The sequence below is a fragment of the Xiphophorus maculatus genome, chromosome 22, assembly GCF_002775205.1.
Source record: "Xiphophorus maculatus strain JP 163 A chromosome 22, X_maculatus-5.0-male, whole genome shotgun sequence".
In the NCBI taxonomy this organism is placed as follows: domain Eukaryota; kingdom Metazoa; phylum Chordata; class Actinopteri; order Cyprinodontiformes; family Poeciliidae; genus Xiphophorus; species Xiphophorus maculatus.
The window spans coordinates 26,778,170-26,794,647 of record NC_036464.1 but is presented as its reverse complement, the minus strand read 5'-3'; the positions used below and the strand labels follow the sequence as shown (position 1 = coordinate 26,794,647).

The 16,478-nt window shown below is 38.6% G+C and overlaps 1 protein-coding gene across 3 annotated transcripts in view; it reads left to right on the top strand.

Annotated features, from left to right (window-relative positions):
- Nucleotides 1-13,552, top strand: part of LOC102227626 (dual specificity protein phosphatase 19-like) — a 30,725-nt gene extending 17,173 nt beyond the window's left edge. For 2 of the 3 annotated variants that reach the window (XM_023327185.1, XM_023327186.1), the window contains exons 5-7: nt 3,672-3,702; nt 7,250-7,364; nt 10,251-13,552. In XM_023327185.1, the coding sequence (XP_023182953.1) occupies nt 3,672-3,702; nt 7,250-7,364; nt 10,251-10,374 (270 nt within the window). In that variant the 3' untranslated portion in view covers nt 10,375-13,552. Of the gene's footprint in view, nt 1-3,671; nt 4,689-7,249; nt 7,365-10,250 lie in introns of those variants that run through there. The other variant, XM_005809524.3, reaches the window with a different exon arrangement.
- Nucleotides 13,553-16,478: the final 2,926 nt, after the last annotated feature.

Genomic DNA, 16,478 nt, shown 5'->3' with positions numbered 1-16,478 from the left:
GGCTAGGTGAGGCAGCAGGCTTTGGTTTTCTGTCACAGCCTCAGTATACGGACGTTTTTTGTTTCTGTCTCTTTTTTTAATAAATCATGACGGGTAAATATGTTTGTCTCTCATGCTGAATTTCTGTTTCACACTGTCTAATTATCTTCTTATTAGCAATGCAAAAGAATGTCAGGGACAGACAATTTCACCAAAAGCAACTTTTCTAAACCTAAAATGCTAAAGATAACATGAGAATTTGAAGGTAAAGATTCTCTTTAAACAACTGATTGTTAAAGCTTTATTACATATCTTATATATTAATATATATATTAAGGCTGAAACGCTTCACAGGAAACTGGATTATTATGGGAATAATAAAGAATTTTTCTTATTTTTATTCCAATTTAACATCTTGACCAAAAGAAAAAAAGTTGTAATAAATGTTGTCGTTTTTCCGAAATCAATAAATTAAGTTTATTTGTATAGCACATTTCAGCAACAAGGCAGTTCAAAATGCTTTACATTTTAAAAATAAAAAGTCATAAAAACATCATACAGTCAGCAATTTAAATTGTCAAGTGCCATCATCAAAGTCATCAATACACATCAACTATGTTGGTCAATGTTCCAGTTCCGTTTCTGTTACCCCATATATCTGACACACAACCAACAGCCGCAAACCACGACAACAATCTGGGGTTCGTTTCTGCTTCTGAAATGATCTGATGGGGCGTTAGAAAACACTGTTGTTGTGTTCAAGTTGTACTAAAATATTGATTCTATAGAGAACATCTAGTGCTGGGAATTCTGAGCATTGGTTTAATATGCTGAAAAATTGGTTTTAAAATATGTTTAGGTTGTACGTCTTTGCCGCTACTGGTTTCCAGCATACTGCATATCATATTAGTCCACTCAGCCACTGTATGTATTTTGGATAATTCTTTGATATTTATTTATTTATTTAAGGAAACTAAGGCAACTAAGCTAACCTTAGCTTGTATTAGGTGACTTACATCACCTAATGCAGTTGATTTAAGTCAGAATTTTATAACAGAATTTTTATACAATATAAACTGATGAAATTTGATATGTAAGGAACCTTATAGAATCGTTTTAAAAAAATGTTCTATTAGGTTACGCTGCCTTTTCCCTCTTCTCAGTCACATAATTCAAACAGAATCTCTGGACTATTTGAATAGAAAAATTAGCTTCTGTATCGAAAATTGTTCCTGAATCAAAAATTCTTTCAGAATCGAATTGTGACCCTAAAAATTGGAACTGAATTGAATAAATTGACATCGAAAAATTCACATCTCTATTGGTAAACACTGCTACATAGCAGCAGCATTACCAAAACTTTCTTTAAGACTTTCTCCTCTTTGGGAGAACCAGTTCAACGTTTATGAAAATAGTCATTTGTGTTTGCTGTGAGTTTCCACTGTATATTATGTACATTGCTGAAATGACAGTAAATCTGACCTGAGTGACTCTAAATTATTCTTATGAATGAGTGTGCATGTTGCCGTTCTTTGGACTAGCAATATTCAACGCTTTTGCCTCAATGGCCTCCACCTGGTGATCTTTGTATAAAAAATAATGGGGTCATTTGAATTTTAGAATAGGGCTTCTATAAAGTTTCTGTCAGTAATTGGTCCCATACCTGTAATACTCAGATGTTTTATTTAAGTAAGTTCCCAGAAAAACCATTAAAATCTCAAACCAGAGAAAAGCTAATAGTAGTCAGACTGGGATAGAAAAATATCTTTCCTGTTAATTAGTTTCCCCCACTGGTAAGTACAGTGTGAACGCAAGGGGGTAAAAATGGAGCCAGAAAAGTGTTTTGTGTTTTGTGTTTTTTTTCCTGGAAAAGTACCTAAAAACAGGCTTTATTAGGGACCCAATGTGACTGAACATTATTTACTCTGCAAAAGAATTTCTCTTTTCCAGCAAACTCAGTTGGATGAAACGTCTGTGTAGCAGTAAGGCAACTTTAAAGCTTTGGGTGCAAAATCTCTTTAAAAATACAGAATCCATGTCAACAGTGTGTGAATGTCTGAGACACTGTTGTGAGTTTCTGATAAGAGTCTGATGAGTTTGTGGCTGTTTCCAGCTTCACAGGCACCCATTGGACATGCATCTCAAAATAATGTGGAAACATATTTATCTTGTTGCAGAGTGAGGGAATGACCAACGTTTATCACATGTACTTTACTGCTATATTTGAGAATCATTGGTTCCTCCTCTGATCTATTAGTTTTTTATGATTTATTTTTAGAATCCATATTCAGGGTTTCCCCCAGAAAACTTGCTCAGCCCGGTGGTCTGGGCGCCGAGGGGGTCCACCGTGTTTTTGTATTAAAAGATATAAAATAAACAGGAAATGTAAAAATATTACTGGGTAACTACATGTTGTGGGAAAACATTGCCAGTGAAATGATACAGTATTTAAACCCACAACTAGCCTTAAAAACAACAAATCAAAAAATACAATTAAAATGAAAATATAAATTATTTGCACTTCTGTTTAATCCTAATTACGTCAGCAGCTCCATCAGGCCCCCAGGGCTTCAGGGGCCCCATAAATGCTAATATTTGAACACAGACCACAGATGTATAAATATAACAATTGTTTATTGACATTATCAATGCTGCTGAATTTGATTTAATGGTTTCAGCATACATAAATTAATTTTTTAAAAAATTGTTTAACATTGAAATGTAAGATTTTAAGGAGCTGGCAAGTTTACTTTGTTAAAGTTCAGAGAACAATCTTCATAGTTAGATTGTTTTGTTACCATAGCAACAATCTGATGCTATGAGTTTAATCTTTGAGTTTGAGATCTGTATGTTCACAAATACAAATTAGTAAAATGACATTATGACTTATTGCTTTTCAGGTTAGCCAGTTAAACTACTCCCTTCTCCCAGATTAAATCTAACACAGAAGTTCTTAGCGGTGCTCATGTTTTTAGCAGCAAGAGGGGCCCATAAGTCATATTCTGCTCAAGGCCTCATACAGCATTTGACCGGCCCTAAAATTGACCGGCCGTTAAATTTGCTGCACTGCACAGAGATGCGCAACAAACGGGAGATTTAATTTAATGCTGCTAATGTGGCTTTAGTAGCTCTTCCATTTTGTGTCTGTTGAGATTGTAATAAGCGTCACAGAAACTGTTTTGGTTGCTCAACTTTAAGGGACGAGTTTTTCAGATCTCCACTCGGCCACGCGTATTAACTCTGTCTGACTGAGTGGACATTTCTCCCACATTTGATATGGTTTAGTGCTTCATGTAACCGTAAAAATAATAATAAAAAAATAATATAAAACCAGCGTGATGCACAACTACGAGGCGAGCGCAAAATCTCCTCACTGGGCTGAACCTGCATGATGAGGTTAGGGCTGGTTTGTTAACCACTAACGCCGGCCAACCGGGAACACAGACATAAACTTTACAGGGCAGACAGAGCCACACGCTGGGGGTCTAGCAAATCATGGCGGCTGCCAGGCTTATAATACACTGATATTATTTTAGTAAGACCAGCTCACTTCATTTTGTGATCAAATATGTCAGTAAATGTCTTAATTAAAAATAATTATGCTAAAACATTAAAGTCTAATGAGAGTTGATTTATGCTAACTGATTGAGCATTATATATGTTTTGCCCTTGTTTTTGTGTTTTTCCTGTAGGGCGGAGTGGTGATGGTCCACTGTAATGCAGGTGTGTCACGCTCCTCCTCCATTGTGATTGGCTACCTGATGTTAAGGGAGGGGCTTTCATTTGATGATGCGTACAACCAGGTGAAGCTGGCTAGACCTTCAGTTCGACCAAACCCCGGCTTTTATCAGCAGTTACAGAACTACAAGCCTTAAAGGACGACAGGACAGCTCCATCTGTTCAAATAACAGTCATGGGATCTAATGCTATGTTAACAATATAAACTCTATGGTACTGCAATGTTTTCTCCATAAGCTTTGACCTGAAGCTGAACCATGAAAATCTATTTACTGTATGTCTTGCTAATCTAACCGTTTTTTATGTCTAAATCATTTGTGAAGTAAACATTGCAACTTACTCTGCTATTTTAGTGAGATTGTGGGTTTTCTGTACTTGTTTGGCTCATTTTTAGTCCTCATGTCTTGGTGTCATGCCCAAACATTTGAAGGTAAAAAAAAAAAAAAAAAAACAATATTATAAATGATAGCCTTAACATCTTTATTTCCAATTGATGGAAGGACATAAGAACAGGACACGTTTTGTGGGTTTTGTTCATTTCAGTTTAGAAAGTACCACACAGTTATGACCCAGTTCTCCTCAGGCAGTGCTGCTTGGGGTGTTGTGTGATTTCAGCACACTCTGTCAGTCTAGTTTGCTGCTAAACAACATCAGACTTATTATTCTACTGTTTCAGATCTTGTTGTTTCGCCTCATTACAACAGGCGATGTGCTAGATTTTTAGTCCCACCAAGTTAATGCGCTCATCCTCATTTCTTTGTGGTTTGAGTCAGCCGCAGCGTGCTGCCGCTCAGGAGAAGAAGAGGTGGAGGTTGGTTATGAGCCAGACACTTGGAAGAGCAGATAAGTTCAGCCAAATTGGTTGCTATTCCTCCTGGCCCTATAAAGGTCATAGATTATTTAGCACCACTTTAAAGCCGTGGACTGATTACAAAGATCAAGCTTCCTTCTTGGTTAAAAAAAAAAAAAAAGTAGTTAAAATTAGGAGCATCTCGTTTTGTTTCGCCCACGAAAACATCCAATAAATACATGGCTCTGCTTTTAATAGTCTTTAGATGAAAATCAAGTATTGAACCAGTATCTGACTAATGGCAGCAGAGCCAGTTTTCTGTCTGTGACAGCACTTGAGCGTAGGGCAGTTTGGCCTTTTCTTTGCTGTTGTTCAATGGTGTATCACTGAGGACTATCAGCTCCGAAGCCAACTCGAGCTCCCCTGACATTTTTGTGACATTTTACCGTCTGGATGTGACGGCTCTCGGTATGGCACAAGCTGTCCCATCTGCGGAGTCCCACGGGGTCCGGTCGCCATCTCGGTCTGCGCAGGCCTCAGCCTGGGAATACAGAGAGAGAGAGAGAGAGAGGTAGTTTACATGCAGGATGTGGGATCGTTTCTGCTGAAGTGGTACATGCTTATCTGCTGCTGGCTTTTACTGACAGGCACTGGAAGGGAACAGCAGTGAGCCCTGAGATGTTTTTTTTTTTTTTTTTGCTTTGTTTTTAGTTAGAAATGGAGGAGGAAAATTCTGTTCTCAAACAGAAAAAAACAATGAGAATACTGATCACTTAGAATATAGAATGACTGCTGCTGATATTTTTTAGCATTTGGGCAAATACCAGGTACAAACATTTCACTAAAAATGTATAGCCTTTTTTTTTGCACTAGCAGCCATGAAATAGTGCAAATTGGAATTCCGAAAATAAACTTGCGTTAAGAAAACATGCCAAACTAAAAGCACTCAAGTTTTTCAATAAGAAATTTTTTGGGCAAAAATGATGTGCTTTTCTTGGTCATATCAAAATTTGTGTATTTTGCAAAACTGCAATGGAAACACTTTTTTCACATCAGCCAAATCATTTGAAACCGGATGTTACTACTGGCAGAAATGACAAAGAAGACAACAGGAAGTGGCAGGAGGATGAAGACAAGGCATGACATTCTATGTTTATCAGTTCTATAAGTTTCAATACATTGATCTGTATCAGCTTGTCATGTGTTTATGGCCAAATTTCAGAGCTTTGAATACAGTAATGGGATTACTTCCCATTACTGTATTTGTATTTGCTGTTTTGTGTGTTCAAAGAGATTTAAAAAGTTGTCTTCATATAGATGTTTTTCTTTTCACTTAATTTTTGCCCTGGCACAAATATGATGGTTCGATTGCATTTCAGTCTAGTCAAATCATGAGCCCAGTGAAGCTGTGGAAGAGTCCAGCTGGAGGCGCTCTCTCAGTATTCATTTAATCAGAAGTCTGGTTGCTATAGGAGCAGAACAGATGGGTGGAAATTATTATCCTGGTATGTTAACAATGATTCCCACCACCTTGCTTCATTGTTTTATTCTGTTCAGTTTTATTTTATTTTAATTTCATTGAGATCAAAAGTCCTTTAAAAGACAACCGCTGTGCAAATTGAAAAGTAAACCCTTGACAAACCAGAATACAACAGTTCTAACAGCTGCCAAGAGAACAATAATAACACTTTTTTTCTCCTGAAAATCATTTATGCATGTAAGTGTTTTTAGTTGAAGAAGGTTTTGTAGATCAGTCCATGACTGGGGTATAAGTAAAATGTATAAAATGATTACAATTGTTCATCATCTAAAACTGGAAAATATCGTTCCTCTGACATAATGTTTCAGGCATTTTTTCTGCTGTGTATCCATCTGAAAGTCTGAAAAATGTATTTTATAAATCCAAAATAGTTTTTAAAAAAGACATAAATAGAAGCTAAGGGCATAAAAGGAAAAGACCTTCGCACTTAGGAGTTTCTCTTAATTGCTTTCAACATCATTTTACTCAAAAAGTCTTTTGTTAAAACTGTCCTATTTTTCTCATTTGTGCCCGGTTCCAGTCTGGTCACACTTTACAGCGACAAGCGTGTCCCTGCGGACCATTCTCCACTCACAGTTCCATTTAGAAATCAATCATCTATAAAAGAAAGTGTGCCAAAAAAGTTCCCCAACAGCAGATCTGCATCATTTAGGTCCAACAAATCGGATTTCTACCAAACAGTCTCAGGGAGAAACACACTGAAAATGGCCTCTGTGAAAATGTAGGAATTCATGCCGGCTGCAGTCTGTTTTCAGAAATATGAAGAAAAGCCTTAGTGCAGTCACTCTGCACAAGGAAATTCACAGCCATAATAACTACACTATATTTAAGGTGGTAATAATAGCCAGAAAACCCTTTACTAATAAGTCCAGTGTATTTGTGTAGCACGTTTCAGGAAGAATGCAGTTATGATAAAAACATAACACAATAAACAGAATGATTTTGTGTGACCCCAAACTTCAATTCAAGAATTGTAAAAAAAAACAGTGGAGCTCCAGCAGACAGACACAATTTGTTTTTTTTTTTTAGGGGGGAGATTTTCACAGAATATTTAAAATCTTCAGAAAATGGAAAGTGAGCAAAATACAAAGATCGTCAAATGGCATTTTCAATCTCAGCAACATGAGCTTCTCCTTCCATTCACTGTTTTCACTCACGTCCGTCTCTGCCACGGCTTCTGGCACTTTGTCTTGGTCTCCCAGGAAACGGTGGGCTCTCCCCAGGTGGTCTGCACCGAGTACGAACGAACCCGCAGCTACGGCTGTTCGTCTACGGAAAGCCATCCAGCTCAAATATATGTGACTTTCAACACATCATGTAAGAAAAACGTAGTTGTACACAACACCTTGTCAAAGTGTTTATGTGTTAAATTCTCACATATTATTAACAGGTTGTCAACATGTTAAAGCTGCAGTATGTAACTTAAAAAAAAAAAAGGATTTTCCATATTTGTTGAAATGTCACCATAATCCTGAAGGTTTGAAACAGACAATCTGTGAGAAGATTGACCTCCTCCTCCCTGACCTTGCACCGCTCCCGGACAAAAACAGCCAATCAGAGCCAGGAGGCGGGTCTAACAAGGCAGCTCTTCATGTTAATTCAATATGTGGAAAGTGGCAAGTATGTGCTGAACGGGTTTGTTAACTTCCTCTGCTGCCATTGCTAAAGTTACAGGCAGACTAAAAATTTAAACCAGTGCAGAAAATCAGCATCATCGTTCACAACTTCTTCTCTTTGCTGATTGGTTGGCCTGGCTAGAATTCTACAAAGAAATCCATTTAGTGGGAGAAATCCCAGGCTGAGCTGTGAAGGGAGATTTGAAAGGAGCTGAATTCCACAGCAAAGCAGTGACCAGTCCACATCGTCACCAAAGTGCCTTCTAATATTTTCAGCTCATGCGGTTTGCTCTACCCACAGCCTGTATAGGCAGCCGCTCCGCCCCAAACCAGCACAAACTTCCTCTTTTCTGACTGTCTTTACCTCAATTTGATCCACCCGCTCCAGCATCGTTTGGAAATCAGGAGAACGTCTGGGGCAGGCCTGCGCCCGGCCCAGTCCACTCTGCTCCGACATGCATGCATGAAAGGCACAAAAACACGAGGTGGTTTTGTGCCTTTCATTTCACACCAGTAAGACACGACTAAAAGCTTCCACATTTGCCTCCCCTGCCAGCCTCCGTCCTGCATCTAAATGTGCAGTTAGTAGAAATGAATAGCTCAGCTATTATTGGGTTTGGCTATACTCAATACGATAAAACAAACAAGGCATTATTATGTTTGTTTTATTGTCTCTAATGCAGAACTAAATCCACAAAACTGCCCATTATTTTGTTAGTGAAATGAGAAAACATGGAGATATAATTTAAACTTAAAGCACGGAGAGAATAGAAGTGTCAGCTGATGCAACTGCACAATAAACCAACCTAAAAGCTGAACAGGGAGGAAAACTTTTTCATTTGTGCAAAATAAATCAAGTGTTGCAGATGAGAAGGTTTTTTTCTGTTTGGTTTATTTCAGTTTTGAAAGTTGGGACCAAAAGGAGGAGGGAGAATTGATCAGATAAGCCTCTTACTGTGCTTCTGTTTCCTCAAAGCTCCACCGTTTTCACTCCCTTAACCAGAGAGAGAGTCACAAAGGGTCCTGACAATTTCCAGTTGTAAAAAACAAAAAAGAGAGACAATGCAAATGTGGTAATTCTGTGAGCAATGCAAATGCGGATTTGTTTTTCAGTTTTTTTTCCCTTGTTGAAATAAAACTAAGTAGGACTCCAGAAAGCTGGGTTTTAGTTCCACATGCAAGCAATGTTTCTCTTGAGGATTTAAGGTTTTGGACCAAAGTGATGTGTTTATATTTAGCGAAAGCTGCTATCAGACATTTTCCAGTACAAATATCGGTGTGCTTTAACAGAATGCTGAAATTTCCTTGGGAGCAGCAGGGGAGTCAGTGCAGTGAAGCGCTGCGGGTCGCTCAGCAGAAGACCACTGGGAGTAGTTTTTATTTAATGGGGTTGCAGCGTTGTCATCACCAAGAGGCACTTTCACATGATGGATCTGCACAAAACAAACACTTGACTAGGTTATTTTAACAACATTTGAAGCAAATCATAATAATGTGAAGTTGCTCTTCACGTTATGTAATCTGGAGATGCTTTGTCTTTTATTTTAAAATTCTGTTTAGTCTCAGTCAGACCAAAGGCAGTTTGTCTGCAACTCATTTGTTTCTACAAATACTAGCAATATGACTTTGTGAGTTTCTTTATTAACCAAAAACAGTAATTTAAAGTCTGTTCTCTCAGTGAAGGACTGTAGAACTGGTTTTAGTCAGAACTCCAGCAGCAGCGTTCTGGATCAGCTGCAGCTGGAGGATAGATTTTTTTATCCAGACCTGTGAAGATACGGTTGCAGTAATCAATGTGACTCCAGATAAATGCATGGATGAGTTTCTCTAGATCTTGCTGAGACATTAGTCCTGGAAATGTTCTTCAGGTGATAGAAGGCTGGTTTTTGTAACTGTCTTTATGTGGCTCTGAACGTTCAGGTCAGAGTCCATCACTACTCCCAACTTTCGTGCCTGATCACTGGGTTTTAGTTGTAATAACTGAAGCTGTGTGTTGACTCTACATCTATAACTCTAGATCTATGACTCTAGATCAGGGGTGGGCACTCCTGGTCCTCGAGGGCCGGTGTCCTGCAACTTTTAGATGCATCTCTACTTCAACACACCTGAGTCAAATAATGAGGTCGTTAGCAGGACTCTGGAGAACTTGACTGCACTTAGGAGGTGATTCAGCTGTTGGATTCAGGTGTGTTGGACCAGGGAGACATCTAAGAGTTGCAGGACACCGGCCCTCGAGGACCAGGAGTGCCCACCCCTGCTCTAGATCATTCATCTTTAGGTCTAAAGATAATAACTTCACTTTTGTTTCTGTTCAGCTGGAGTAAGTTTTGGCACGTCCACACATTGATCTGTTCTAAGCATCTGTTCAATGATTGGACAGTTCAGAGTCATTTGGTGACATCATAATGTAGAGCTGTGTATCATCTGCATAGTTATAATTAACCTTATTTCTTATTACAACTTGAGCAAGCAGGAGCATATGGATATTAAATTAATAGGGGTATCCCATGGTACATGGTGGTGACTTCTGTCTGCTTCAATGAGAAGTTTCCTATTGAAACAAAGAAATCTCTTCTCTTTATGTAAGAATCAAACCAGATGAGTTCTGGACCAGAGATCCAACCCAACTCTCCAGTCGGTTCAGTAACACGTCATGGTCAACAGTGAGGTCCAACAGAACCAGCTCTGTGGTTCTTACACCCTTCTTCTGATTTTCCCTCACAGGTGTGTAGATGTGCGTTTAGGTGCTGCCTTAAAATGTGCCTGTATTTAAATCAAACGTTGTGATTTCATTCAATAAAACCATGGCATCTGGGTTTTTTCATAGCTTCAACATAGTGCAATTTGAACAAAATCATTAACAAATATTAAAAACTATTGCTAATTTTAACTCATCTACAATAAGAAAATTGAGTATGCTCTCATTGAACTTTGATATATTTCAATTCAATTAAACTTAAAATTAAAAAAATACCTTATTGATCCCAAAGGGTAATTAGAGGATTTGTTCCTACAACACTGATAATCAACTGTAGCACTTTCTAAAATAACAATCCTGGTCTGTTTGGAGTTAGTTAACTAATTTTCAGTTTGTCTCACTCTTTTGCAGGCACTTACATATAAAGATCTGTAAAGAGCCCTGAGATGACATTTTGTTGTAAAATGGTGCTAAAATTGAATTGACCCTTTTTCACCCGGAGTATCACACCGGTCTTCAACGACACGTCTAAAACTATTGGTCTCCCAACAGCCCAAGTCTTTTTCTACTTCAATACAGAAGATTCTCTGTTTTTTAAGCCATTTTTTAAAACTGAGATGTTATCATTTATCAACTCCTGGTTCCCTGTCATCAGGTCACAGACTTTAATCTCTTTTACCCCCTTTCCTTTTCAGTTTGGGTTTGGGCTTTTAACATCACCGAAACTGAGAAATGTATAAAAACATCCATAATCAAGTCTGGGGACATTGTCAAGAGTTGCCAAAGAGAGATGATTTTGTGTTTGGAACACAAGTGCAAGGCGTATTACACTTCTTACAGATATTATGGCTGAAATATGTATATATCTCATGTAAATTCATGCTTTTTAATGTGTGAACAAACTTCTTTACATTGATTTTAATTGTATTTCTTATTTAATGGAAACACACCAATTGCGGAATTGTGTATATTTTTGCACATTAGCAGAGTATCAAAAAGGTTTTGTGCATATTTGTAATGGAAACTCATGTACTGATGAAACAGGAAGACTCAGCACACTCTACCTGCCAAGACGTTCCTGAAGACATTGTTTTGAGTCCATGGTGGCGTCAGCCATATTCCTTGGGCAGCATGTTAGCTTTGTGCTAACATGCCACAGTTTGAAGATACTTCAGTTTACCTTTAACTTGCTGCTGGTACATATGAATTCCTCCACAGTGAGAAAATACAGGACTTTCTGTTTTATTCTACTCTAAACTCCATCTTCCATACTAACACAACATGCTATTAAGACCCTCGAGTAGTCACTTCTAACGTACATGCTAATACTCAATGCTAATACACATGTAGTCTGTATCCAGGACGCAGATGCAGTCAAACGCTCCTTCATTTGGCTCAGACACAGAGAAAAAGCCAGAAGTTAACCAGACTAGTTAACCTCCTAACTAAACAGGAGGATCGCTGGAATAGAGTGGTTATTGATTTGATGTGATGTGAGGACATCAACGGGCTTCTTGTACTGAAAGAGAACACAGAAAGTAAAAGATCAATTTTGTGCTGACAGCAAACAAGCGCGTTCCCCTCAGTGCTCCGGCTGTTTACTTCCTGTACAAGCTCCATGCTTTCTCTCCAGGCCCCTCCAGTCTTCTGATCAAGGTTTTCTACTGAAAACATCTGAGTACATCTGAAAACTGTACTGAGTTCACAGCAGCCTGTCTCTGAAGAGCAGGAATGCTGTAACTTTGGACTGTTCCAAATCTCACCTGTAGACTACCTCTTCTCTAAGTTATTTTCTCTTTGACCAGTAAAATTTTCATCTTATTTTTCTTTCGGCTTTCATTTTATTTTTAACCCCCTATTAGGTCTAAAGGACTTCAAGTTATATGTTTTGAAAAGTGCTCAGGAACTAAACCTTTACTTATTTACTTTCTTATAAAGCTCATCTCATAGGTGAACACACACAATGTTACATTATGATGTACAGTATCATTTTCCCTCAGGTTTTGGATGTGATTGTGAGTTTCTCTAAACTTGCTGACCTTGGATATTTTGGTGAGTCTGCAGCTGTAGAATCTATTTATCATGCACAGACTGAAAACCTGCAGTGGAATTATTATTTTTTAACAGCAGCAGTTTTGATTGCATCATGATGTTTTATTCAATGCTGTGAAACTAACTGTCCCTTGAATAATTTTGATTCTTCTTCTTTGTTGTTATTACAGATTTTATGTTTACATGTACATTTGAAAGGCTGTGTTTTTCTTTACGGACCTTTGAGTATTTTGCAGGCCAAATGTAAAAACCTGTGTTTGCCTGGCGACATGGTAGTCAGTCAAGGGTTAATTTCAGTGCTGCAAACACATCATCTACTCCTAGAGTCCATGACTGATTGTTTGACATCCACAACATGGCAGCAAGCCATGAAGGGAGAAACACTTTTTGAAGCTTGGCCACTCTTTGACATGTCAGGACAGAAAGTCAGAAACAGAAGAGGATCAACTTCCAACCGAGCGGTGTGTGCCATCATCGCAACACACTGATCACCAGGGCCCAGTGTGGGAAAGTCCACAGGATTTGGTTTTCTCATTAATTGCTTATTCATTTAACTGTATTGATGCTCACTTCCAGTCATTTGCTAAAATCCTTTTCTTTTCTTTGCGCTGCCGTTCATACTACTAATTAAATGCGATTGCAATCAGACTCCTGTGTGAATGGTTTACGACTCCAAAGTGACCAGCAGGTGCAGAAAAGTGTTGATGTCAGACAGCAGCAAACTATTTATGAAAGTAATAATGGCCGCCGCCGTCTATTGATGAATTTTAGAGTCGTTGGTCAATGGCAGCCAACATGATCAGAACACAAAAGAAGCAAAAACCGATAGCAATGGCCTTTAGTGGAACAGTGACTGTAACTTCACTGCTTCACTGACACGGGCTTCTTTCAGAATTTCATAATCATAATTTTCAGCCATTGTTTATATCTGGCTTCCTCTGGCACAGAATTATGACGAACGTCTCATGTCACCGTCGTAAAAGTCAGAAGAAATGCAACATGTCTGTCCAACCTTCTTCCTTCTCTCCTGTATCAGATGGTAATCAGGAATGTGTGTTGAACACAGATTGACCAGCGTGTCCTGGGTCTTCCCCGGGGCCTCCTCCCGGTGGGACGTACCGGAACACCTCACCAGGGAGGCGTCCAGGAGGCATCCTGACCAGATGCCTGAGCCTCAACTGGCTCCTCTCCATGTGAAGGAGCAGCGGCTCTACTCTGAGTCCCTCCCTGATGACTGAGCTTCTCACCCTATCTCTAAGGGAGAGCCCAGACACCCTGCAGAGAAAACCCATTTCGGCCGCTTGTATCCGCGATCTCGTTCTTTCGGTCATGACCCAAAGCTCATGACCATAGATGAGGGTGGGAACGTAGATCGACCGGTAAATCGAGAGCTTCGCTTTTTGGCTCAGCTCTCTCTTCACCATGACGGACCGGTACAGCGCCCGCTGGACTGCAGACGCTGCGCCAATCTGCCTGTCGATCTCCCGCTCCCTTCTTCCCCCATTTGTGAACAAGATCCCGAGATACTTGAACTCCTCCACTTGGGGCAGGAGACCCCCCCTGACCCGGAGAAGGCACTCTACCCTTTTCCGGCTCAAGATATAGGGTTTATTAAATGTCTAAATGTTTTACTGTAAAGTTCAACTATTTTGTTAATATATTCTCATACTTATTAATAAAGTTCGTTGTACCTTTCTGGTGTACTAGCATTCACTCCTTCATAAGTTGTCCTGAGGGTATCAGGTCACCTAATAGGGATATTTTCAGGAGACCTGAATGTGTTTGGCTAATGATTCCTGATAATCAGGTGATGCACCGGACATGTTTAACTAAAGAAACGTTAACATTATTTATAATGTTGTTTGTTGTCGGGGTTTCTGGGTTTTTTCTCTCTTTCTGCAGGTTCAGAGGCAGACTTCTATTTCTTATAATGTAAGAAAACAAGGAAAAGTAAACAAAGACTCTTGAAAATGTAAGTGTCACATTTAAACTTAATGGCAAAAGCAAACAAAATTACAGTATGTAATTAAATATTTTTGTGTTAGTTCCTGAAGATTAGTTCCTCTAAGATTATTTCTAAATAAAATGACGACCTAATGTGTCTGAATGTAAATACACATTATGCTTTTTGGAGTTTTGTTTACTGAAAAACGTAAAACTAAGTATAATCCTTCTTCCGCTTCAGGATTACACTCTTCTTTCTGCTTCTTCGTCTCATTAAAAAATCATGTTAAACTCATTCAATAATGTTAGAAATGGCAAAAGCAGAAATTAATTAAAACAGCATTCTCCTGACCTCATTTGTGATTTTTGTAGGCCATTTTTAAACTTTAAAATGTTCAGTTTAACTGAGTGTGGAATGCATTTTGAAACCTTGTTAGTTTTTCAGTCGGTGCAGGTTCTGTTGGGACTGAAGCTGAGACAGCTTGACTCTGGCCAGCTCGGCCTGGCAGAGCCGCGCCCTCTGTGGCTTCTCTGTGTCTCAGTTTTGTTCCTTTTACTAGGCCATATGTTTCCTTCTCACGTTCAGTCTAACTCAACCTACATCTCAGTCTAACCACAGAACGTACCGTTAGACTGAAGATAAAAAATGTTTAGGTATCATTCTGACTTTTAGTGACAACTTTCAATGTTTTCATAATTTATCCAGTGCAGGTCAAAGGTCAAATATACAGATTTGAGCTGATTTAGGATGTTCATTTGCATCTTCATAGCATCCATTTTTCAGAGCTGCTTTCACTGATTAGTTTTCTCTGGAGGAATGAGAAAATAAATGGTCCGTTTTAATATAAATCCCTAACTTCTCAAAGAGCACATTAAGATTCACTTCTCTGGAAAGTATAGAGGAAGTGAAACCTTAATTCACTTCTAACGGGACAAACGTTGGTTCTTCTGATCAACAGAAAAGGGAGAAGAGAAAAAACCATGTTCTGAAAACAGAATATGAGCTTCAGAATGGGAAGTTCACAGATTTATGAAAGAGAAAGAACATAAAAATGATGATTAGATAAAGGAATTGGCAATCAGTCGGTTTCTTGTGATTTATAAGGGACTGAATATCGGAGGCCTGAAATTATAACGAGCCAAGAATCCTCTTTTCTGTCTCTTTTAGGAAGACATTTGTCTTCTATTTTTGAGCTGTCTCTGTCATAAATGAATTAAAGAAGTCTTTTTAGAACATAGACATAGAAGGCTCAAGGCTTTGTAGAGTAGAAGGTTCTGTGGTTCCTTTCAACTAAATCTTAAAGTCTTATAAATGTTAGAGCTGGATTATTAGATTATTTATTATAAACAAGGCAAGGGGGATTTTTAACTCAGGAAAAAGAAAATAGTGCCTGGGTTACTTTTCAGTTCTAAAACACAGACTTCTTCAGAGTATAAAGACTTATTTTCATGCCTGGTATTTAAAATGTTCTTGTTTTAAATCTAAAGAACTAGATGTTGTCTTGCCTCTATAAAAAGCCTGAGACTTTACTTCAATTCTCCAAGTACTGGAATCTTTGCCCCAAATTTTTTTCTTAAAATTTGAAAAAGACCACAAAAGTTAACATTTTATGTCCATTTAAATATATAATAGAAAAGCTAAAGGCTTTGACGGAGTCCGCTCCACTGGGTCAGCCAGATCCTGATGCAGTATGGACTGAACAGCTTCATCCTCTTCCTCCTCTGCCACTTCCAAACTACAACTACCACAACTCTAAACGAGCGTAGAAACTCGACATCATCGTTCACGTCTCCTCCTTCGGTTTGCTAATTGACCAGGGTGAAATTCAGCTCAATGGGAGAAATCCCAGACAAAGCCCTGAAGGGAGATGAAATTTGAGCTGAACTGCATATCGGCGACAGCCAGGCTAGAACTGGGCATGTTGGCAGTTAAATGTGTCTTCCAATTCATATTCCACTGAATGTGGATCTTAAATTGTTTTTGTTGTGGGATTTTCACTGATTAATGTGGTTAATAAATGTGGAGCTTTGATTAGGTTAGCTAAGTTTCTGTTGTCATGATTGGTTGTAATTTTCTACTTTATGTCTCACCAGAAGTAGTTGTTTTTATTACTTTTTCCA